At 43.6% G+C, this 23,219-nt stretch overlaps 2 protein-coding genes and 1 pseudogene across 2 annotated transcripts in view; 1 reads left to right on the forward strand and 2 right to left on the reverse strand.

The window, feature by feature from the left end:
• Positions 1 to 792: 792 nt before the first annotated feature.
• LOC140508183 (uncharacterized) overlaps positions 793 to 23,219 on the reverse strand; it is a 79,550-nt gene continuing 57,123 nt past the window's right edge. Inside the window, 1 exon segment of the mRNA XM_072615961.1 lies at positions 793 to 5,399. Coding sequence (XP_072472062.1) covers positions 3,790 to 5,399 — 1,610 coding nt within the window. The 3' untranslated portion in view covers positions 793 to 3,789.
• On the forward strand, positions 7,231 to 8,490 carry LOC140508176 (L-lactate dehydrogenase A chain pseudogene; annotated as a pseudogene).
• On the reverse strand, positions 15,630 to 21,766 carry LOC140508182 (KRAB domain-containing protein 5-like). The gene is made up of 4 exons (XM_072615960.1): positions 21,611 to 21,766; positions 17,412 to 17,538; positions 16,018 to 16,113; positions 15,630 to 15,928 (listed from the first exon to the last, which is right to left on the reverse strand). The coding sequence occupies exons 1-4, from the start codon at positions 21,641 to 21,643 to the stop codon at positions 15,918 to 15,920; spliced, it is 267 nt and encodes an 88-aa protein (XP_072472061.1). The 5' UTR covers positions 21,644 to 21,766; the 3' UTR covers positions 15,630 to 15,917.

Genomic DNA, 23,219 nt, shown 5'->3' on the forward strand with positions numbered 1-23,219 from the left:
AGACCCCACGTTTGAGCTCAATACTAAAGCCTGGGCTTCACCTCCTAATTTCTGTGCTGTGGGAAATCTCTCTCTTGCAGCACTGACCCACCACAAGAACCCAGAGCAGAGCGATTTCTTTCCTGACACTGGTTCTCCAGGTGTCACCCACCTTCCTCCTCTCCATGTACTCGGGATCCAGCTAAGTCTTGTCAATCTCTGTATTCACCATATCTGTATGTAACCCAGATTTAAAGGAATATTGATGGTAGTCTGGCTTAACTGTGAGGGCGAGCTTTTCCCAAAGAATGCAGCTTAATATTACAATGAAACTAAAAATAAACCAAAGAAATTAGATACTGATGTAAAGGTTATTTCCTTTGACAACCTCATCAGCTGTGTCTACATTCTGGAAAGTATACTGTCAAGGTAAATGAACTTACCCACTGGATTCAAAATTTCTGTAACCTGTCTGCTGTAACCAATGGTTCCACATATACATGGTGACTTTCATTTCATAAGAAAATAAGAATGGAAAGTGGCTCAGGGACCACAAATGATTCAAACCCAAATAGAGACTCAACAGTGATATATAGTTCAAATTTGGTCTCATACCCTTACTAGCTGTGTGTTTCTGGGCAGGTCATTTATCTGTGCCTCGGTTTCCTCATCTGTAAAATGAGCTGGAGACAGAAGAAACCCACTCCAGTAGCTTTGCCAAGAAAACCCCAAATGGAGTCACAAAGAGTTGGACATGACTGAAAACATCAATAATAATTAAAACAAAGTTATGACAGCAATATCTGAGAGAGCTGAAGAAAATAAAATTCATTTGTTTAAACAAAAGGCCTACATTATCAAGGGGAATGCTGAAAAGAAATAAGGATACAGGGCGACTCCTATACCTCAAACTAGAGTACACAGTAGTGTTTGGCAAAACCATGTGGTATTGGTAGAATAAAAGAGAGAGAGACGATTTCAAGGAACAGATTAAACAAGGGAGATTCAGAATCACTAGAGCTGAGTAACTCAGTCCTTGATAAAGTGGAAAACAAACTACTTGGGGTAAAAATTATTTGGTTTCAAAAAACTGTTGAGAAAACTGAAGAATAGTCAGGAAGAAATTTAGGATTAAACTAGCATCTTACACTGGACTCTGCAAGACATTCTATATGGATGCTATGTTGTTGTTCAGTTATTTCCGTCACGTTTGACCCTCTGTGACCACATCTTGAAGCTCTGTTTGAGTGCCTTTCTTCACCCATCACAGTGATAAGATTTCTATCTAGTATGAATTCTCTGATGGGGAATAAGCGGTGACTGGTGTTTGAAGGCTTTATGACATGACTTACAGTCCTAAAGTTTCTTTCCAGGGTGGAATCTCTCATTTTAACAATCTTAGAGCAGTAATTAAAAGATCTGCCATATTCATGACATTTGTGAAATTTCTCCTGTGGATTCTCTTGATTCAGTTCAGCAAGACTGGAGCTCCATGAAAGTCTTTCCACAGTGATTCCACGCATAAGGTTTCTCTCAACCTTGGCTGATACTGGTCAGGTCTGTGGATGGAGTGGACTCACCTCACATGAGGGTCATGGGGAATGGCTGAACAACTTGTAGGACACGAATGTAAAGGAATGCTACTGTACTGTAAGCAATGATGGGCGCACATAAATGAGCAAGAAAATGCTTTTACAAAGGAATGCAAGAGGGGAGGTGAGAGGGAATGAGTGAACCTTACTGTCATCAGATTTGACTGAAGGAGGGAAAAACATACACACTTAATGGAGTATGGAAATCTATCTTACCCTACAGGAAAGTAGGGGGTAAGAGGATAAGAGGGGGGTGGTAGAAGAGAGGGCAGATTGGGGGAGGGGTTAATCAGAAGCAAACACTCTTCAGAAGGGACACGGTCAAAGGAGAGCATGAAATAAATGGGGGCAGGACAGGATGGAGGGAAATATGGTTAGCCTTGCACAACATGATGGTTATACAAGAATTTTGCATAACTACACATGTATAACCAATGCTGTTTTCCCTCTCAAGGAGGGGGTGGGAATGGAGGGAGAGGTTTGGGGACTCCATTTTAAAAAACAAATATTAAAAACTGCTTTGACCTGCAATTGGTAAATGAGATACAAAGGCAATGGGTTTCAGAAACCTATCTTGCCCAACAAGAAAATAGAAGGGGAAGGGAATAAGAGAAGGTGGAGGGGGAGATGGAAGGGAGGGCAGATTGGGGAAGGGACAATCGGAAGGTATGCCATCATGAGTTGAAGGGAGGGGAGAAATGGGGAGAAAATGTGGACCTCAAAATCTTCTGGAAGCGGATGTTGAAAACTAAAAATAAACGATGTGAAATGTGAAAATATTTAAAAAATTAAAATAAAGAATTTTTTGCTGATATCAAGTTTAAAAAACTAAACAAAACAAATGATGAGTAGGCAGATTTCAGAAAAACCTGGAAAGACGTACATGAACTGATGCTGAGTTAAGTGAGCAGAACCAGGACCACATTGTACGCTGTAACAGTAACTCTGTGAAGTCATCGACCTCATTTGGACTCAGCTCTTCTGAGTAGTGTAAGGTGCTAAGACAATTCCAAAAGCTCACAATGGAAAAGGGGATCCACACACAGAGAAAGAGCTCCGAATACGGGTGGTAACATGCAATTTTCACTTTTTTCCTTCTTGTAGTTTTTCCCTTTTGTTTTTATTTCTTTTTCACAAAATGACTAATGTGGAAATACGTTTAATAGGATTGTACATATACAGCCTATATCAGATAGCTTGCCATCTTGGGGATGAGGGAGGGAGAAAAATTTGGAACTCAAAATCTTATAAAAGGGAATGTTGAAAACTATCTTTACATAATTGGGAAAAAGTACTCTTAAATGGGAAAAAAGGAATGAGTGATGATGTTGAAATAACACTGATTTAAAATGTAAAAAAAGAAAATCAAAAACCAAAAGCAGAGGTTCAAGCCTAAAGCCTTCCCACAGTGATTACTTTACAAGGCTCTTCTTTTGCGTCATGGTCAAAACAAAAAATCAATGTTGGTTACTTTCCCACATCTATTAAATTTATTGGGAGTACTGTCAATTCTAAATTATCTGTCACGCTGTTTGCACTCTAGGTGAGGCCTTCTCATCTTCCTTTCTTTTCAGGTTTTATTGATACATTTTGTCTTCACACCAGAGAGGAGACAAACATCTCTGTCTCTAGAGTGAATTGCCTCCTATGAAAAAGAAAAATAACAGACAGTGAATCCAAGAGCGTGAGCACATTGGCTGGGAGAGATAACCTTCTACCTGGGAGTGAGGCCCGTGGGCCTCTTGGTGAAGAGGAAGGAATGTGTCCTTCCCTGATCTCAGAGACAGCCTCTGTTCTGGACAGTGACTCACAGGGCCACTTGTTTGGTCTTCCCTTAGTAGTAGTAGTCATTGGGTTTGTACAATATACACTGTATATGCTTCATGAGGTTCTACTCATTTCTGTCTCTATATCAGGTGATAAAATATGAAGACTTTTGCCAGGGATCCTGGAGAAACATCAAACTCAGGAGCCCAAGAAAGCAGCACCAAGAGCATTCTAGACATTCCCTCCAGAATGTGGACACACCCTGGCCCTACTCTCAAGTCCATGGTCAGAAAGAAGCCTGGAAGAAAAAGTAGACAAGAAACAAAACGACCACAAATGTTCCTTGGGTGACAGGGACCCTCAAGGCCCAAACCCAGAAGAAGAGGAGGACTTCAAAACTTTTTCAAATTTACTAATATATGAAAATGTTATTAGAATTCTTTTTCTCCTTTTATTTTTTATAAGTTTTCTTTCCAGTGTGGATTCTCTGATGTTTAGCAAATGCAGACCTACATTTAAAAGCCTTTCCACATTGATTACATTCATAAGGTTTCTCTCCAGTGTGGATTCTCTGATGTTCAGCAAGATTAGAGCTTCTTCTAAAAGCCTTTCCACATTGATTACATGCATAAGGTTTCTCTCCAGTGTGTATTCTCTGATGTGTAGCAAGACTGGAACTCTGTGTGAAAGTCTTTCCACAATGAGCACATTCATAAGGTTTCTCTCCAGTATGGATTCTCTGATGAACACCAAGACGGTCTCTGGAAATGAAAGCTTTTCCACACTGATTACATTCAAAAGGTTTCTCTCCTTTGTGTATTCTCTTATGTCCAGCTAGATCAGTGGTACTTCTAAAAGCCTTTCCACACTCACCACATTCATAAGGTTTCTCTCCTGTGTGGATTCTCTGATGGGCAACAAGTTTGGAGGTCCATGTGAAAGCTTTTCCACATTGATCACATTCATAAAGTTTCTCTCCAGTGTGGATTCTTTTATGTACAGATAGTTGAGAGGTACTTCTAAAAGCCTTTTCACATTGATCACATTCATAAGGTTTCTCTCCTATATGGATTCTCTTATGTACAGATAGATGAGAGGAAATTCTAAAAGTCTTTCCACATTGATCACATTCATAGGGTTTCTCGCCTGTGTGGATTCTCTGATGTATGCCAAGTTGAAAGTTGATTCTGAAAGTCTTTCCACATTGATTACATTCATAAGGTTTTTCTCCAGTGTGGATTCTCTGATGTTCAGCAAGTCTGGAGTTCAGTCTGAAAGTTTTTCCACACTGGTTACATTCATAAGGTTTCTCTCCAGTGTGGATTCTCTGATGAAGAGCAAGACTGGAGCTGGAACTGAAAGTCTTTCCACATTGATTACATTCATAAGGTTTCTCTCCAGTGTGGATTCTCTGATGATAAGTAAGGCTGTAGTTGGAGCTGAAAGCCTTTTCACATTGATTACATGCATAAGGTTTCTCTCCAGTGTGGATTCTCTTATGAATGACAAGACTGGAGCTGGAACTGAAAGCTTTTCCACACTGATTACATTCATAAGGTTTCTCTCCAGTGTGGATTCTCTGATGTATAGCAAGATCAGAGCTTCTTCTAAAAGCCTTTTCACATTGATCACATTCATAAGGTATCTCTCCAGTGTGGATTCTCTTATGAAGAACAAGATTGGAGCTGGAAATGAAAGTCTTTCCACATTGATCACATTCATAAGGTTTCTCTCCTATGTGGATTCTTTTATGTACAGATAGATAAGAGGAACTTCTAAAAGTCTTTCTACATTGATCACATTCATAAGGTTTCTCTCCTGTGTGGATTCTCTGATGTATACCAAGTTGAGATTTCGTTCTGAAAGCCTTTCCACATTGATCACATTCATAAGGTTTCTCTCCAGTGTGGATTCTCTGATGGACAACAAGATGGGAATTCCATGTGAAAGTCTTTCCACATTGATCACACTCGTAAGGTTTCTCTCCAGTGTGGATTTTCTGATGTACAGCAAGGCTGGAGCTGCACCTACACGTCTTTCCACAGAGATTACATTCGTAAGTTTTCCTGTCACTGTGAATAGTATGATGAATAATGAAAGATGAGTGCTCATTACAAGCTTTCCCACATTCATAACTCCTTTGTTGTTTCTCTCCATTATGAATTTTTTGTTGGGAAATAAGGGATGACTGTTGACTCAAGTCCTTCCCCCAATGATGACAATCATAAGGTTTCTCTCCTGTGTGGATTTTGTGAAATGCAGCACAGATTTGTCTCCCAGTGATGTCACAAGGACCATCCCTCTCCTCATGAATTTCTTTCAAAGAAATGCTGAATTTTGCAGCACCATCTTTCACTTCAGGTCTAATCTCTCCTGCAAGAAACAAACAAAATAACATATATAAAGAGACACACGTACACACATAATTAGAATTATAATCCCTTCCCACTCTTGGAATAAAGTAAACTAGGCTGTCTTTACCCAGTTCCAGACAAAAGTCTTCAAAGTTCAAAATCCATCATTTGAACATGCCATTAGTTCACATCTGCAGGACAATTTGATTTAAAATAGCTTCATACACCATCACACTGAATCCTCACAAACACCTATGTCATGGGCAGACCCAGCATTCTCATTACATTCATAGCTCATATCACAGGTTCAGAATGGCTGAGTGACCTGCTCAACAACTCAGCACTGAGACTAGAATTCCAACCCTGCAACTGGGCATGCTCTGTTCATGGTAGTAGATGGCCTTTCTCTATTCCACTTTCTTTTGTTTTGTTTTCTTAGAAATATATTTTATTGGGGGGTGGAACAAACATAGAAGAATAGAAGGATTGCACCCTCTAGAAGCTCTCCCCCCAAAGGCCATAAAATACCTGCAAAAAAAGGACTTTAAACAAATTCTGAAGCAACAGAAGCCACAAAATGACAGAGTCAAAGAGATTTCCAGGAGAAGGCAGCCTGGAAGGCTGACTGCAAATGTCTATTGCATCAGTCGTGGAGCAAAGTGCAGTTCAGCGTTGGCCATGCCATGGCCAGGACAGGACTGGAGGTGGCTTCAAGGTGACACTGGCAGCATCTGTGTTTCCCAGATTCTTCAACTCAGAAATGCAAAAGACAGTGTAAAAGTTCAGTGAGAAAGCTTTTTCACCTAGGTGAGAAGGCAATGCAGGGGTCTAGCCCTGGGCCCAGGTAGTGGCAACTTCCACTGCAGAAGCCCTGGCCTAGAGACCCTGGGGGAATTTAGCAGCTGATCTGATCTCAGCCCTGAGTGGCAGCCCTGTGATGAGGAGGAGTGCTGGCTGGGGTGATGGAGCTGGTGGAGGCTCTGGAGAGAGAATCCTGCTCACAGACCAAAGTGCAGGCCAAGAGAGGAGTAAACTTCTCTCCCCCGATTGTGCCACCTTGGAGGAACTGAGAACTTACAGGTCCCCAGAGTATATCCTCCTCTTGTCAACGAACTTAAAAGTCAAGTAATTGGCTGGGAAAGTGCCCAAAACAGGGAAAAAGAATAAGAAAATAGAAGGTTATTTTCTTGGTGAGCTGGTATTTTCTTCCATCCTTTTGGATGAGCAGGAACAATGCACACCATCAGAGGAAGACTTAAAAGTCAAGCCTTCTGCATCAGAACCTCCAAATAAAAATATGGAATGGTCTCAGGCCATAGAAGAGCTCAACAAGGATTTTGAACCTCAAGGAGGAGAGGTGCAGGAAAAATTGTGAAGAGAAATGAGAACAATGCAAGAAAATCATGAAACATGAGTCAACAGCTTACTAAAGGAGACCCTCAAAAACGCTGAAGAAATTAACACCTTTAAAAGCAGTCTAGTGCGAGCTTGGGAGCAGCAACCTCTCATCTCTCTCAGAACTTTCGCAGCCTGACCAGCTATCCCCCCAGCTACCCTCCAAAATGGCACCAACTGTCAAGGATCAGCTTATCTTGAATGTCCTAAAGGAGGACCAGGTTCCCCAGAACAAGATCACTGTTGTTGGGGTTGGTGCAGTTGGCATGGCATGTGCCATTAGTGTCTTAACAAAGGAATTGGCTGATGAACTTGCCCTAGTTGATGTAATAGAAGACAAACTAAAGGGAGAGATGATGGATCTCCAGCATGGCAGTCTTTTCCTCAAAATGCCAAAGATTGTTTCTGGAAAAGACTACAGTGTGACTGCAAACTCAAAGCTGGTCATTGTTACGGCTGGGGCACGTCAACAAGAGGGAGAAAGTTGTCTTAATTTGGTCCAGCGTAATGTGAATATCTTTAAATTCATCATTCCTAATATTGTTAAATACAGCCCTAATTGCAAGGTGCTTATTGTTTCCAATCCAGTGGATATTTTGACATATGTGGCCTGGAAGCTAAGTGGCTTTCCTATAAACCGTGTTATTGGAAGTGGTTGCAATCTGGATTCTGTCCGTTTCCGTTACCTAATGGGGGAGAGACTTGGTGTCCATTCTTTAAGTTGTCATGCATGGGTCCTTGGGGAACATGGAGACTCCAGTGTTCCTGCGTGGAGCAGTGTGAATCTTGCTGGTGTGTCTCTAAATAACCTTCATCCTTCTTTGGGAACTGATTCTGATGCAGAAAATTGGAAAGATGTTCATAAACAGGTGGTTGAAAGTGCTTATGAGGTAATCAAACCGAAGGGCTACACTTCCTGGGCCACTGGCTTGTCTATGGCAGATCTGGCAGAAAGCATTATGAAGAATCTTAGGAGAGTGCATCTAATTTCCACCATGATTAAGGGCCTATATGGCATTAAAGAGGATGTCTTCCTTAGTGTCCCATGTGTCTTGGGGCAGAATGGCATTTCAGATGTGGTGAAGGCCAACCTGAATCTGGAGGAGGAGAGCCGTTTAAAGAAGAGTGCAGATACTCTTTGGGGAATCCAGAAGGAGCTGCAATTTTAAAGCCTTTGAATGTGCTGCCATAAAGAGAACAGGACAGGGGTTGAGGGGTTATCTATGATCTGCTTCTCAGATAGACCAAATCCTTCCTCTGATTAGCGACTAAACACCAGAAGTGTAAAACCTGTGAACACACTCTAGTTTCTTTCTAAAGTTAGAAATGGGGAATAGAACCCTGTTGTAGTTTGCATATGATGCTGAATATGACCTGTATAGTCTCAGTGGTTGGTGTCAAGCAGAGCCAATGCCCCACAGGTATATAAACTACCTGCTTTGTATGTAGGTGCTACAAGTTCCCTCAGGTCCAGAAGACAACACTCCTGGATACAAAAAACCATACAGTAGTAATTCTTTATAGATGCATTGATTACCTTTGTGCCTTCCCTCCATTAGGGCAGTATAGCATGGCCCCCATGTATCACCTTTCTAGAGGACGTGATTTTGTCTGCCTATATATATATCAATAGCTGTAAATTACCACATTATATAAAAAGATCTGTATGTGTACAACAACACAACGAATTCCTCAAGAGTCATACTAACCCTAAATACTGAATAAACAACAAATAACTGATTAAAAAAAAAAAGCAGTCTAAATTAAATGGGAAAAGAGGTCCAAAAAGTCAATGAGGAGAAGAATGTTTGAAAAAGCAGAATTAGCCAAATGGAAATATGTGGTTCAAAATCTCACTTAAGAAAACAGTTCTTTAAAAATTGGAATGGAGCAGATGGAAGCTAATGACTTTATAAGAAACCAAGAAATTACAAAACAAAACCAAAAGAATGAAAAAATAGAAGACAATGTGAAATATCTCATTGGAAAAACAACTGACCTGGAAAATAGATCCAGGAGAGAAAATTTAAAAATTATGGGACTATCTGAAAGCCATGATAAAAAAAAGAGACTAAACAACATCTTTCATGAAATTAAAAAAGAAAACTGCAAGGCGGAGCCAAGATAGCAGAGTAGAAACACACAAATACGCTAGCTCCGAACCCACAGCCCATGAAATATTTGTAGTAAAGAGCTGCCAATAAATTTGGGAGCAGGAGAAGCCACATAACAGCAGAGCGGATAAGATTTCTGTTCCAGAGAGCCTGAAAACCTCTATCCAAAGGTTCTTCGCGCTGTGGACTGGGAGCCGAGAACAGCCCTGCTGTGGCCGCCCAGAGCCGAGAGGAACAGATCCGAGCGGGGAGCAGATCCGAGCAGGCTTCAGGGACAGAATCTCCAGCAGCTGCGTGGGTCCCTCCACCCACAGGTGACAAGGGTTGGTGAGAGGGTCTCTTCGGCGGGTCGAGACTGGAGTGGGGAGCCCCCATGACTCAGGCCCCCTCAGGAGGCACCAGCGGAGGTGGGAGCAGACCAGGGCTCCCCAAGCAGGCAGGAGCCCAGATCCATTGTTGAAGGTCTCTGCATAAACCCCCTGAGGGAACTGAGCCTGTGAGGAGGCCCTGCCCCCACCTCAGCACCTGAACTTGATCTCACACTGAATAGCAGCCCCGCCCCCACCCAAAGTCCTGAGGCTGGGAAGCAGCATTTGAATCTCAGACCCCAAGTGCTGGCTGGGAGGATCCAGAGGCGAGGTGGGTGTGAGGAGAATATTCAGAGGTCAAGTCACTGGCTGGGAAAATGCCCAGAAAAGGGAAAAAAACCAAGACTATAGAGGGTTACTTTCTTGGTGAGCAGGTTTCTCCTCCCCACCCTTCTGATAAGGAAGAGCGGTGCTCACCATCAGGGGAAGACACGGAAGTCAGTGCTTCTACATCCCAGCCCACTCAATGGGATCAGACCTGGGAAAAGCTCATAAAGAGCTCAAAAAATTTTCAAAATTATGTTAGAGAGGTGGAGGAAAAACTGGGAAGAGCAATAAAAGACTTGCAAGCAAAGTATGAACAACAGATCAGCACCCTGCTAAAGGAGACCCAAAAAAATTGATGAAGAAAATAACACCCTGAAAAATAGGCTAACTCAATTGGCAAAGGAGGTTCAAGAAGCCAATGAGGAAAAGAATGCTTTCAAAAGCAGAATTAGCCAAATGAAAAAGGAGATTCAAAAGCTCACTGAAGAAAATAGTTCTTTCAAAATTAGAATGGAACAGATGGAGGCTAATGACTTTATGAGAAACCAAGAAATCACAAAACAAAACCAAAAGAAGGAAAAAATGGAAGATAATGTGAAATATCTCATTGGAAAAACAACTGACCTGGAAAATAGATCCAGGAGAGACAATTTAAAAATTATGGGCCTACCTGAAAGCCATGATCAAAAAAAGGGCCTAGACATCATCTTTCATGAAATTATCAAGGAAAACTGCCCTGAGATTCTAGAACCAGAGGGCAAAATAAATATTGAAAGAATCCACCGATCACCACCTGAAAAAGATCCAAAAAGAGAAACTCCTAGGAATATTGTGGCCAAATTCCAGAATTCCCAGGTCAAGGAGAAAATATTGCAAGCAGCTAGAAAGAAACAATTCAAGTACTGTGGAAATACAATCAGGATAACACAAGATCTAGCAGCTTCTACATTAAGGGATCAAAGGGCATGGAATAGGATATTCCAGAAGTCAAAGGAACTAGGACTAAAACCAAGAATCACCTACCCAGCAAAACTGAGTATAATACTTCAGGGGAAAAACTGGTCTTTCAATGAAATAGAGGACTTTCAAGCATTCTTGATGAAAAGACCAGAGCTAAAAAGAAAATTTGACTTTCAAACACAAGAATGAAGAGAAGCATGAAAAGGTAAACAGCAAAGAGAAGTCATAAGGGACTTACTAAAGTTGAACTGTTTACATCCCTACTTGGAAAGACAATATTAGTAACTCTTGAAACTATTCAGTATCTGGGTACTTGGTGGGATTACACACACACACATGCACACGCACACTCTCATAGAGACAGAGTGCACAGAGTGAATTGAATAGGATGGGATCATATCTTAAAAAAAAATGAAATCAAGCAGTGAGAGAGAAAAATATGGGAGGAAAAAGGGAGAAATGGAATGGGGCAAATTATCTCTCATAAAAGAGGCAAGCAAAAGATTTTTTTAGTTTGGGGAAAAAGAGGGGAGGTGAGAGAAAAACATCAAGTTTACTCTCATCACATTCCACTAAAGGAAGGAATAAAAAGCACACTCATTTTGGTATGAAAACCTATCTTACAATACAGGAAGGTGGGGGACAAGGGGATAAACAGGGTGGGGGGGATGATGGAAGGGAGGGCATGGGGAGGAGGGTACAATTTGAGGTCAACACTCACGAGGAGGGACAGGATCAAAAGAGAGAATAGAAGTAATTGGAGGCAGGACAGGATGGAGGGAAATATAGTTAGTCTTATACAACACGACTATTATGGAAGTCATTTGCAAAACTACACAGATTTGGCCTATATTGAATTGCTTGCCTTCCAAAAGGAGGGGGTGGGGAGGGAGGGAGGAAAAGAAGTTGGAACTCAGAGTTTTAGGAATAACTGTCAAGTTCTGTTCTTGCCGCTAGGAAATAAGAAATACAGGTAAAGGGGTATAGAAATCTATTTGGCCCAACAGGACAGAGGAGAGGATGGAGACAAGGGCAAAGAGGAATGATGGAGGAGAGAGCAGAGTGGTGATGGGGACAATTGGAATGCTTGGTGTTTTGGGGTGGGGGGAGGGGACAAGGGGGGAGAAAATTTGGAACCCAAAAATTCTGTGAAAATGAATGTTAAAAGTGAAATAAATAAATTAATTAAAAAAGAAAAAAGAAAACTGCCCTGATATTCTGGAACCAGAGGGTAAAATAATTGTCCAATCACCTCCTGAAAGAGATCCAAAAACAAAACCTCGTAGGAACATTGTAGCCAAATTCCAGAGTTCCCAGATCAAGGAGAAAATATTGAAAGCAGCCAGAAAGAAACAATCGAGTGTCATGGAAAAACAATCAGGATAACACAGGAAGTGGCAGCTTCTATATTAAGGGGCTGAAGGGCTTGGAATATGATATTCCAGAAGTCAAAGGAACTAGGATTAAAACCAAGAATCACCTACCCAGAAAAACTGAGTATAATACTTCAAGGGAAAAAAATGGTCATTCAATGAAATAGAGGACTTTCAAGCATTTTTGATGAAAAGACCAGAGCTGAACAGAAAATTTGACTTTCAAACACAAGAATAAGAGTAGCATGAAAAGGTAAACAGGAAACAGAAATCATAAGGGACTTGCTAAAACTGAACTGTTTACATTCCTACATGGAAAGATAATATTTGTAACTCTTGAAACTTTTCTCAGTATTTGGGTAGTTGGAGGGATTATACACACATTATATATATAGACAGAGAGCACAAGGTGAGTTGAATGGAAGGAATGATAGATAAAAAATAAAATTAAAGGGTGAGAGAGGAATATAATGGGAAGAGAAAGGGAGAAATGGAATGGGGCAGGTTATCTCTCATGAAAGTGGCAAGAAAAAGCTTTTTCAGTGAGGGGAAAAAGGGGAGGTGTGAGGAAAAAAGTGAAGTTTACTCTCTTTACATTTGGCTTAAGGAGGGAATAACATGCACACTCAATTTGGTATGAAAATCTATCTTACACTACAGGAAAGTAGGGGAGAAGGGTGAGGTGATGATAGGAGGGAGGGCAAATGAAGGGAGGGGTGTAATTAGAAGTAAACACTTTTAGGGAGGGATAAGGTCAAAAGAGAGAATAGAATAAATGGGAGACAGGATAGGATGGAGGGAAATATAGTTACCCTTACACAACATGACTATTATGGAAGTCTTGGGCAAAACTACACATATATAGCCTATATTGAATTGCTTGCCTTCTCAGTGGGGATGGGTGGGGAGGGAGGAAGGGAGAAAAGTTGGAACGCAAAGTTTTAGGAACAAATAGTGAGAATTGTTTTTGCATACAACTGGGAAATAAGAAATACAGGTAATGAGGTACAGAAATCTATCTTGCCCTACAAGAAAAGAGAGAAGATGGGGATCAGGGAAGGGAGGAGTGTGACACAAAGGAAGGTAGATTGGGGGAAGTGGTAACCAGAATGCATGGTGTTTTGGGTGGGGGAGGAGAGAGATAGGGAGAAAATTTGAAACTCAAAATGTCGTGGAAATGAATGTTGAAAACTACAAAAAAATAAATAAACTGGAAAAAAGAAGGGGGAAAAATGTATATTTCATTATTGCAACATAACTTGTTCTCTCCCTCTATTTGGATCTTCTTACTGCATGAGACATAATAATTTTGGAATCAGGCCAATTAATAATCCCATAATGAGATCCTACAGTAACATTAAATTCAAGGGATAAGAAGTGTCAGTCTGAGTGGCAAACCTCACTGTTGCCTTATTTTCAGAAACTGCCATAGCCACTGCCAACCTTGAGCAACCACCCCCCTGAGCTGTCAGCAGCCATGAACAATGGGCCAGAGCCTCTGCCAGCAAGAACATTAAGACTCACTGAAGGCTCAGCAAATAGTTACCTTTTTATAGCAATAAATTATGTTTAAAGTAGGTAATTTTCCTTTGGACATAATAGTACTGCACACATAATATACAATAGCATATTCTAAACATAACTTTCATGTGAAGTGAGAAACCATAAAATTCAGGTGACTCATTGACTGTAATATTCACTTTTCTGTGGTGCTCTGGAACAGAACCCACGGTACGTCTGAGCTGGGCCTGAAAGTTTTGTCATTTGTGCTTTGATTTTGAGGCTTTTCTCCCTAATTCTCCTCTTCTTAAACCATTTAGGAGCCTCACTCCTTGTACTCCCTTATATCCCATTGAACATTTCTTTCCATTCTCAAATAATCTTTTCCCTGGACCAACAAAGAGCAAGTTCCCCACATGTTGCTTCTTCTCAAACCATCTCCATGTTTAGGTGCCAGACTGGGAGCTCCCTGATATCAGGAATGGCTTTTCCCTTCCAAAAGCTTAGTGAGGTGCCAAGAAAACTGGAGGTGCTCAATCCCTTCTGAGTGACTAACTGACTGGGCCCAGAGCTAACACCTGGCCCCAGATTCTACCTCAGGCCCTGTACTATGGTCTCTGTCTTAGTTGGCAAACAGAGGTTCTGGTCTCAGCCCTGTTTCTGGCTCTTTCCTGCACCTTATCTCCTCTAGTGAGGGGCCTCTGCCTAGTTCTAACCCTGCTGTGACCTAACCAGACTCATAGTGAAGATCCCAAACACTTCCTTCTGGCTCCTGAAGCATCTCATACTATGGGACACCTGGGAGTTTCTCCCCCCCACTTCCCCAGATTAAGAGTGACTGTCGACTCAATGATTCTGGCCAATGACTCTCCAAGGACATGCCAAAAACTAAGCCTAAGAGATCAGGGGATGGACACAGGTTGATGGTTTATGTAAAACAGAGCCTTGGATTAATTCTAAGTAAGGCAGCAGCCTGTGCTACTACTTAGGTGCTACTGAATAAAGAGAGATAAAATCATAAAAGCAGGCTGTCTGAGTCCACTAGACATTTAAGCTACATAATCCCAGTGTGGCCTTCCCTGTGGCAAGGCTATCCTTTCACATGTCTCTGACTGTCTTGGGGCAGCTAGGTGGTTCAGTGCATAGAGTACTGCACAGGAACGTTCTACTTTAAATCCCACCTCAGACACTTACTAACTGTGTGACCCTGGGTAAGTCATAAGCTTGTTTCCCTCAGTTTCCCCATCTGTAAAATGAGCCTGAAAAGGAAATGGCCAACAACTCTAGTATCTTTGCCAAGAAGACCCCAGATAGGACCATGAACAGTTAGAAAGAACTGAAATGTCGGAACAACATAACTCACTCATTAGCCCATTAGTCCCAGCAGCTTTTCCAATTCTTTTCCGTCTTCCCCAACCCTCCCTTCTGTCTCTCTCTCTCACTGTCCACTCTGAACTCACCCAAGAGAAATTTGCCTCATTTTTCATAGACAACCTTGGGTACTTGGGCAAACTCCTTTCCCTGTGTAAATCAGCCCATTCCAGCATGTCATCTGCCTCAGTATACTGCCTCTCCACCATATCCATTATTTCCCTATTCTTCAGTCTCTGCTGCACTAATGACTCCTTCCTTATTGCCACAAACAAACCATTTCTCTCTAATCCTCAACATACAGTCACTGTAACCTTTCAACCCAGGAAGTATTTCCCTATGTCTTTTATTTCATAGCTAAAAACTGGACACACCCATTTACAACTGGTGTCACGATCTCCCAATTCATACAATGCTCACCATGGCTTCCCTGTTACAGCCCACCTTCCTTCACTTTATGGCCTTCCCTCTCCCAATGAGCTCCAATTTGTCCTGTTCAAAACAGGTTTCTACAATGTGGTTGGCATGTTGTCAGCACCCCCACACCCTCCCCTACACACCCAATGATGAGCTCTAGGACAGCAAGGAATGTCACTTCCATCTCTTTACTTCCGTGGTGCTTAGCAGAGGGCCTGGCACACAGCAGGCACTTAAGAAATGTTCAATGTCTTGAAAAAGGACTACGAAAGAACCGCAAGTCTAACCCCTTTTGCACTTTCAGGGGAGTTCCTGGCCCCAAGTTCCAAACAATGACATTTCATGGGATTACAGATTTATCACTGGAAGAGAACTTCAAGGCCATGGTGTCCAACTCCCTTATATAATAGAGAGGGAAACTGAGGCTCAGTGGTTCAGTAACTTGGCATGGATCCCACTTCTAAAAAGTGTCTGAAAAAGAATTCCAGGTCAGTTCTTCCACCACACACATAGAAAGCTCTTGTAAATACACCTTCCATACTTGCTTCTGCGTCACTCACCTGGATGGCAGATCCTCAGGCCTTGTTGCTCCCACAGCCAGGGTGATTCTCTTCCCTCCAAGTAAGAGATCAGATCTTCTCTGGGAACTGGCAGCCCTGTGCATGTGGAATCAGGGATGAGGATGAAGAAAACCTTGTAATTTACTTCCCTTTAGGGAAAAGAGTGTGCACGCAAAGCTAGAGAATCACTCTACCATTGTCACAGAGATCTGGCTTATTCTCCCATTAACGCTTGTAATGCAGGTAACCCAGAATAGGATGTGTCAGATCAACCCTGAGCTCCAGCAAAAGGGATCTGGATGAGTCAGCTCTGGCCCTGGCCCCTCCCCTGCTCTTTACTCCCTGAAACCTATAAAAACCTTGCTCCTGTTCATTCAGGGCATCTTTGCCTCTGCTGGGGACATTCTTCTGCTGGGGAACACAATGAACCTTAGTTAGGCAAATTCTGATTCTGGGCCAGTCTGTTATTCCTGCCCGTAACGGGAGCCTGCAAGCAAGGTCACAGGATGGTGCCCAGAATTCCTCAAGCAGAGTTTCAATAGCACTGATTTGGGGAGTGTTGGGGAGAAGATCGTGGAACCAGTTTAGAGTCAGAAAATTTGGTCTTGGACCCCCTTCTTCGTAGGAGGATGCACCCATTGCACAGCTTCCATCATCAAAAAATAAAGAGGCAGCTGAAACAGCACTGGAGAGACCCCTGGGCCTGGAGTCAGAAGGCCAGGGTGTAAATCCAGCCTCAGACAGTCAGTAACCGTGTGCTCCTGGACAAGTCATGTACCCTCTGTTTGCTTCCATTTTCTCAAATATCAAACTGGGATAATAACATCACCTAATGACAACATATTATAAAGAAAGCACTGAGCACAACAGCCGGGGAACAGCAGCTGAACAGAAATGCTGACTATCTTCCTTCCTTCCCTATCTCGGCTGGAAGTTGGGGCAATGGAAAGGAAGAAGGACAAACATGCCCTACCAGGCACAGCTGGGAGCTGGGAGCTACAAACTGAGGCTGCTCACAAAGAGGAAGGGGGGGCAGGGCCAAGCCTCCTGAGCAGTATGCAGACATTGGGCAGACACAATTCATGTCCAGGGAGACGCTGGACTGCCTGATGGGGGATGACTTCCACACCTGACATGCTTCAACACTGATCTGATCTTGCTCCCTAGAAATGGCAGGACACAGGAGCAGCCAGGAAACCTCCTCTGTTCTCTTCACACAATGTACTGACCTTTTAGAGAAAATCCAGGCAGCAGGAGGACCCTGCCTCTAGGATACAGCAGAATAGCACTTTTCTCTTTCTAGTAAGTGATAAATGCTCCAAAACCAGCGCAGTCAGGAATAGAGATATTCTCTCTGATTGTACACTGAGAGTGGCCAGGGGAAGTGTCCTTACCCAGGGAAAGCAGGTTCCCAGCATTCTCCAGCATGACCTCCTTGTACAACTGCTTCTGAGGAGGGTCCAAGAGGCCCCACTCCTCTGGGGTGAAGTCCACAGCCACATCCTGGAATGTCACCAACTCCTAAACCATCAAAAGTCTGAAGACTTAGAACTGAAAGGGACTCCAGAATTCGTGTAGTCTGACCCTCATCAAGGGAGAGGAGGAAACAGAAGTAGAGAAAGGGGATTTACCCAGAGGTCATACCCCTGCTGAATGTCAGTCAACACTTGAAACCATAGTCCTTAAGAGCCCAATGGAATATTGAGAAAAGGGTTTGATGTGGCCAGATGGAACAAAGGCGAGAAAGGTCTTACTGTGGAATGTGCCTCCCTATGGAATCTGAGACAAAGTGTGTTGTTTTATCTGTGAGGTCAGAGGACCTGTGGGAGAGAAAGAGAGAAAATGCGAAATTTCTGTCTTCTCAGAACTGACATGTCATGTATGACGTGTCATGGCCAAAACATCTCATGCCTTTGCTGTATAAATCCTTCATTCATCAACACCATATATGTGTTTATTCTAATATTTAGTTCCCATAGTTGGTCAATTTTTTGTTCTTTGTGCTCAGAGTGAACCAAAACGATATCACTATGTCAGGGTCAAGGTGTGTCTGACTATGGATGATCAGTCCAACGGGCCCAGAAGGCTCTACCACAGGTCAGGCACAAATAGTCCATGTGAGTATCTGGGCTGGAGATGGCTCTCACTTTGCACATCTCTCCCTTCTTTTGAGCTACTTCAATTCTCCTTTGCTCACACAGCACAGCACATTCTTTGATGTGGATGTGCCATGTTGGGTGGTCCTTTGTCAGTGTCTCCTATATCTCCCAACTGATTACAAAGTTCTCCAGAGACACCTTGGGAATGTCCTTGTATCCCTTCTTCTGACCACAGTGTGAGCACCTTCTTTGCATGAGTTCTACATAAATAGTCTTTGATGCAAACATTTTTTTGGCACTTGAATAATATGACCATTCATCAAATTTGTGCTCTCTGCAGTAGAGTGGGAATGCTTGGCAGTCTAACTTGAGAAAGGATCTCAGTGTCCAGTACGTTATCTTGTCACATGACCTTCAGAATCTTCCTAAGATAATTCAAATAGATGTGACAAAGAAGTAGGATTAAGGCCAAGCATCACTAACCCAGAAAAAATGAGTATAATCTTTCAGTGGAAAATGGACATTCAATAAATAGAGGACAATCAAACATTCCTAACAAAAAGACCAGGGCTGAAGGAGAAGCTGACCTTCACATACAAGACCCAAGAGAAGCATCAAAACAGAAGAGGAAAGAGAAAACAGAAGAGATTCAATGAGGTCAAATTGCTCATATTTCTATATGGGAAGAGGACACCTGAGACTCTAAGGACATTTATGACCATTAAGGTAATTAGAAGGAATATACATTGATAGTATGTGTGGACTATGAAGGGATGATATTCAAAAAAAAAAAAAAATTAGGGGTGAGAAAGAGAATTACATACCAAGAAGAGGGAAGGGAGAGGTAAAAGGGGGTGAATTATCTCATGTAAAAGCAGCAAAGAAGACTTATTACAGTGAAGAGGAAGATGAGGGAGATGGGAAGGGACAACTTGAACCTTACTCTTATGAAAATTGGCTGAAAGAGGGAATAACATACATGCTCAGTTCCGTATAGAAATCTATCTCATCCCATAGGGAAGTAAAAAGGGACAGGGATAAATGGGGGGCCGGATTGACAGAAGGAAGGGCAGGTTGGGGGAAGCATTGGTCATAAACAAAGCACTGCTGAGGGAAGACAGGGTGAAAGGTGAGAGAGAAGGATAAACAGAGGAAAAATAAGATGGATGAAAATTCACAGTTATCATCACTGTAAATAAGAATGGAATGCACTCACTCATAAACTGCATTACTAAATGTACAATAGACAATTTTGATTATATCAAATTAAAAAGATTTTTTGCAGAAACAAAATTAATGAACCAAGATTAGAAGAAAAGCTGATAACTGGGAAAAAAATATACAGCAAGTATCTCTGATAAAGGTGTCTTTTCTCAAATATACAGAGCTCTGATTCAAATTTATAAGCATACAAGTCATGACCCAAGTCATGAATGGTCAAAGGATATGAACAGACAGTTTTCAAAGAAACCAAAGCTATTTGTAGTCACATAAAAATGTTACAAATCCCTATTGATTAGAGAAATGCAAATTAAAGCAACTCTAGCTGACCACCCCATCTACTGAATTGCCTAAAAATATCATAAAAGGAAAATGTTAAATATTGGAGAAACTGGGAGAACTAGAACAGTGATGCACTGTTAGTGAACTTGTGAACTGATCCAACCATTCTGGACAGCAGTTTGGAACTATCCTCAAAGGGCTATGAAACTGCATAGTTTTTCATCAAGCAATGACACTAGGAAGTCAGTATACATGAAGATTTCTTTCAAAATAGGGGGAGAAAAGGGTCTATTTAGAGAAGGGTATTTGTAATAGCTCTTTTTGTGTGGGAAATTGAGGAGATGCCTATTAATTGGGGAATGCCTTAACGAGGTGGGGTATGTGACAGGCAGGATCTCAGGAGACTGAGAGAGACTTACATGAACTGATGCAGTGAAGTCAGCAGAACCAGGAGGAGGATGTACACAGTAACAGCTACACTGTATGGGGAACAGCACTGAATAACTGAGCTGTTCTCCGGGATACCTGGATCTAAGACAACCCCAAAGGGCTCCTGATGAGCAATGCGGTCCCTCTCCATAGGAGGAAATAACTGAGTCTCAATACAGCCCTAAACATACTGTTTTTCACTTTTTCTTTTGTTTCTACTTTTCTTTCACAAAATGAATAATATGGAAATGCTTTACAGGACTGCATATTTATAATCTATTCATGATTCCCTACCATCTATGGGAGGGGAGAAGTGGGAACTCAAAACAGGAATTTTTCTACGTCATTGGGGAAAAAGTAAAATATTATTTCGAAAAGATTAATAGCCAATGGCATGTGGGTTGCCCAGTAGATGGAGCACCAGGTCTGCAGTCAGGAGCATGTGAGTTTCAATTTGGCCTCCTACACTTGCGAGCAATGAGTCCCTGGGGAGGTCACTTAAGCCTCTTTGCCTCAGTTTCCTGAATTGTGAAATAAAGATACTAAGAACACCTCTGATATAAACTTGCTGTGAAGAAGGCCAAAAAGGTAGATTTGGGGAAGAAAGGAAGACATTCCATAGTGTCTTTGCCTTCCAGCCTGATGCCTCTGACAAGAACTGGGTGTGTCCTTCAGGATCCCCTATCCCCATGGGAAAAGAAAACTCCTAGGACTTTAAATAGTTCCCCAAACTTAGCCCTTTTCCTGCATCCTCTCTTACAGGGGAAGTCCTAGGCCCTTCACAAATGCTAATTAATCAATAACTAAAGAAAGCACTGTTTCCTTTGGCCTGCTCCAATCAACTCTGCTAAGGACCTGTGAACCTGTGATCCAGAAGCCACCCTACCCTGTTTACTTGAGTTCCCATACTTTCCGGGAACACTGGACCAGAGCAGGCAGGAGGCCAGGATCCCAAAGCCCCAAACCCAGATCCTGGTACTGGCTCCTTTCAGTCCTCACTGCCCTCTCAGTGTGCCCTTGACAGTCAAACCACCTACAAAACAGGGACCAGTCAGTGCAGACCAGATGAATAAACTGGCTGTGCAGCTTAGACCCTGGAGAAGCAAAGCACCATGTCTTCCATGTCTAGCAGAGAGGGGTGAGTCAAAGAAGCAAAGGGGAAGGGGCACAGTTCTACGGATGTGGGAGAGGCATGCTAGACATGGATAAAGGAGTAATGACAAGACCCCTAGGAGATAGCGGAATGAGTGAAGTGGTGGTCCTTGTGATTCAGGGATCCTGAGGGAAAACCTAAAAAATGAACATAGGAGGGCAGCAAGTAGGTGGAGCCAGAGTGGGGGTGGGTAGGTTAGAGCCTGTGATGAGAAAGTACCTTCAATCCTTGCAAAACACAGAAGGAGAGAGCAGGGCACGGTTGTTACTGCTGTTTTCAATTTTCTGCCTGTTTCTATAAAGAAACATTCCATAAGTAGAGCATTGCCAGCCTCAGAGACAATTCTCCTTTTTCAATGGAAATGGCCTCTGCCAGATGTTGGTCAAGTCTGAGGATAGAGCACACTCACCTCGGCTGGGGGGCTGCAGTTCCCAGGGGCCATTCCCTCTGGCTCCAGGCTCCCTGCTTGGGCCAGGCCTTGGTCTTCTGCAGGCTGAGCTGAGGAGGAAGGATCCCTGAGGGGCAGAGTCTTTCCCTTTTCTTCGAGGGCAGGAGGCTGGACTACGGGGATCGACAGAGGGTCTGGCTTTGCCCTCAGTGCAGAGACACTAACCTACAGGAATGGTAGATGACCCATTCTCTCCTCCTCCTTCTCTTCTGCCCCCTTCTCCTCCCCCACTATCCTTCAGAGAACCAAGGGGCAGAAGGGCTTTCAGATCCCAGGTGGGATAAGGGCAGTCAGAACCTCAACGGCATCTGAATCAGAGATCTACCTCCATTTGGTCCTCTGCCCTCCCTGCACCCCATCTCCTCAATTAACACACACACATACATTATCCAGACAACAGACTGCTTGATCTAGGGAGGAGGAAAGCTTAGGAAGGTGGGTGTTGGGGAAGGCTCTGAGATGGAGCCCCCAGTGAATGTCCAGGGGAAGGCTGAGGCTGGGAGACCAAATTGAGTCTGGGATTCAGCCCCTGGCAGGGGGTCTGAGGGCTCTGCAAGAAGTGGGGGCAGGGAAACAGGAAACCTGAGGCAAGGGAGCACAGGAAGGGTCTGGCAGGAAGACATTCTACTCCAGCTCATGGCAGGGAGGTCAGGGACGCTGCAGTGACAGAAGGGCTCCAGGGGGACACTGAGCCTGGGAGAGCAGGAGGTCTGTGTCCTGGGGTCTGACTAGGGGCTCAGGGGGACTCTGGGACCCTCTGGCAGAGCTCAGGCCTGGAATCCCTCAAGGGGAGACCTGACACCCGGAGCCAGTTGCTGGGGTCTGATAGGGAAGCATCCCGGGAGTTGTGGATCCAGGTAAAGGGGGGCCAGGAGGAGGTTTGGTTCCTGCATCCAAAGTGGGATCCTCAGGGCAGGCAGGAGCTTTGGGTCTTTACAGACCGCAGCAGAGAGAGGCTTGTCCTGCAGCCAGGCCTGTGGGGGAGAATGGGACCAGGGAGCACAGACCACGTGGTCAGAGGAAAAGGTGAAGACCCAGTGGTAAGAACAGCTAGCAGGAGCCAGCAGGGCTGGGAGGGGCGGGCTCGGACCTACCTGGGACCTGCACCCACAGAGCTGGCGTCCAGAGGGCAGAGATCTCAGGTCCTGGAGAAGGCGACGAGATCTCGGCTCTGGGAGAGAAAGAGGGAGAGATGTGGGCTCTGGGGGAGAGAGGCAGAGAGATCTCTGCTCCCAGGGCAGGGAGAAGGCGGAGCCACCTCAGCCCAAGTTCCAGAGGGCAGAGATCTCAGGTCCTGGAGAAGGCGACGAGATCTCGGCTCTGGGAGAGAAAGAGGGAGAGATGTGGGCTCTGGGGGAGAGAGGCAGAGAGATCTCTGCTCCCAGGGCAGGGAGAAGGCGGAGCCACCTCAGCCCAAGTTCCAGTTCTCCTCCAGCCCCCTAGGGAGGGTCCTCCCACCCTCTGCCCGCCCCCGAGGTTCCAGGATGGGCTGTTTCCTCCAATCACACCCTAGGTCAGGAGCTCAGGACCCGCCTACCTCTCCGCCCCCAACCCCCTCCCTGGCTCAGGT

The sequence above is a fragment of the Notamacropus eugenii genome, chromosome 5 (genome assembly GCF_028372415.1).
Source record: "Notamacropus eugenii isolate mMacEug1 chromosome 5, mMacEug1.pri_v2, whole genome shotgun sequence".
NCBI classification, from domain to species: domain Eukaryota; kingdom Metazoa; phylum Chordata; class Mammalia; order Diprotodontia; family Macropodidae; genus Notamacropus; species Notamacropus eugenii.

Bases quoted from the DNA above. Each gene is read 5' to 3' on its own strand.
- LOC140508182 (XM_072615960.1), bottom strand. From the start codon at position 21,643: ATGGCCCCTGGGAACTGCAGCCCCCCAGCCGAG. The intron at 17,539-21,610 runs GTGAGTGTGCTC...TTGATGGTTTAG, and splicing joins ACTGCAGCCCCCCAGCCGAG to GAGTTGGTGACATTCCAGGA. The intron at 16,114-17,411 runs GTAAGGACACTT...CCACATGCACAG, and splicing joins TGGGAACCTGCTTTCCCTGG to GGCTGCCAGTTCCCAGAGAA.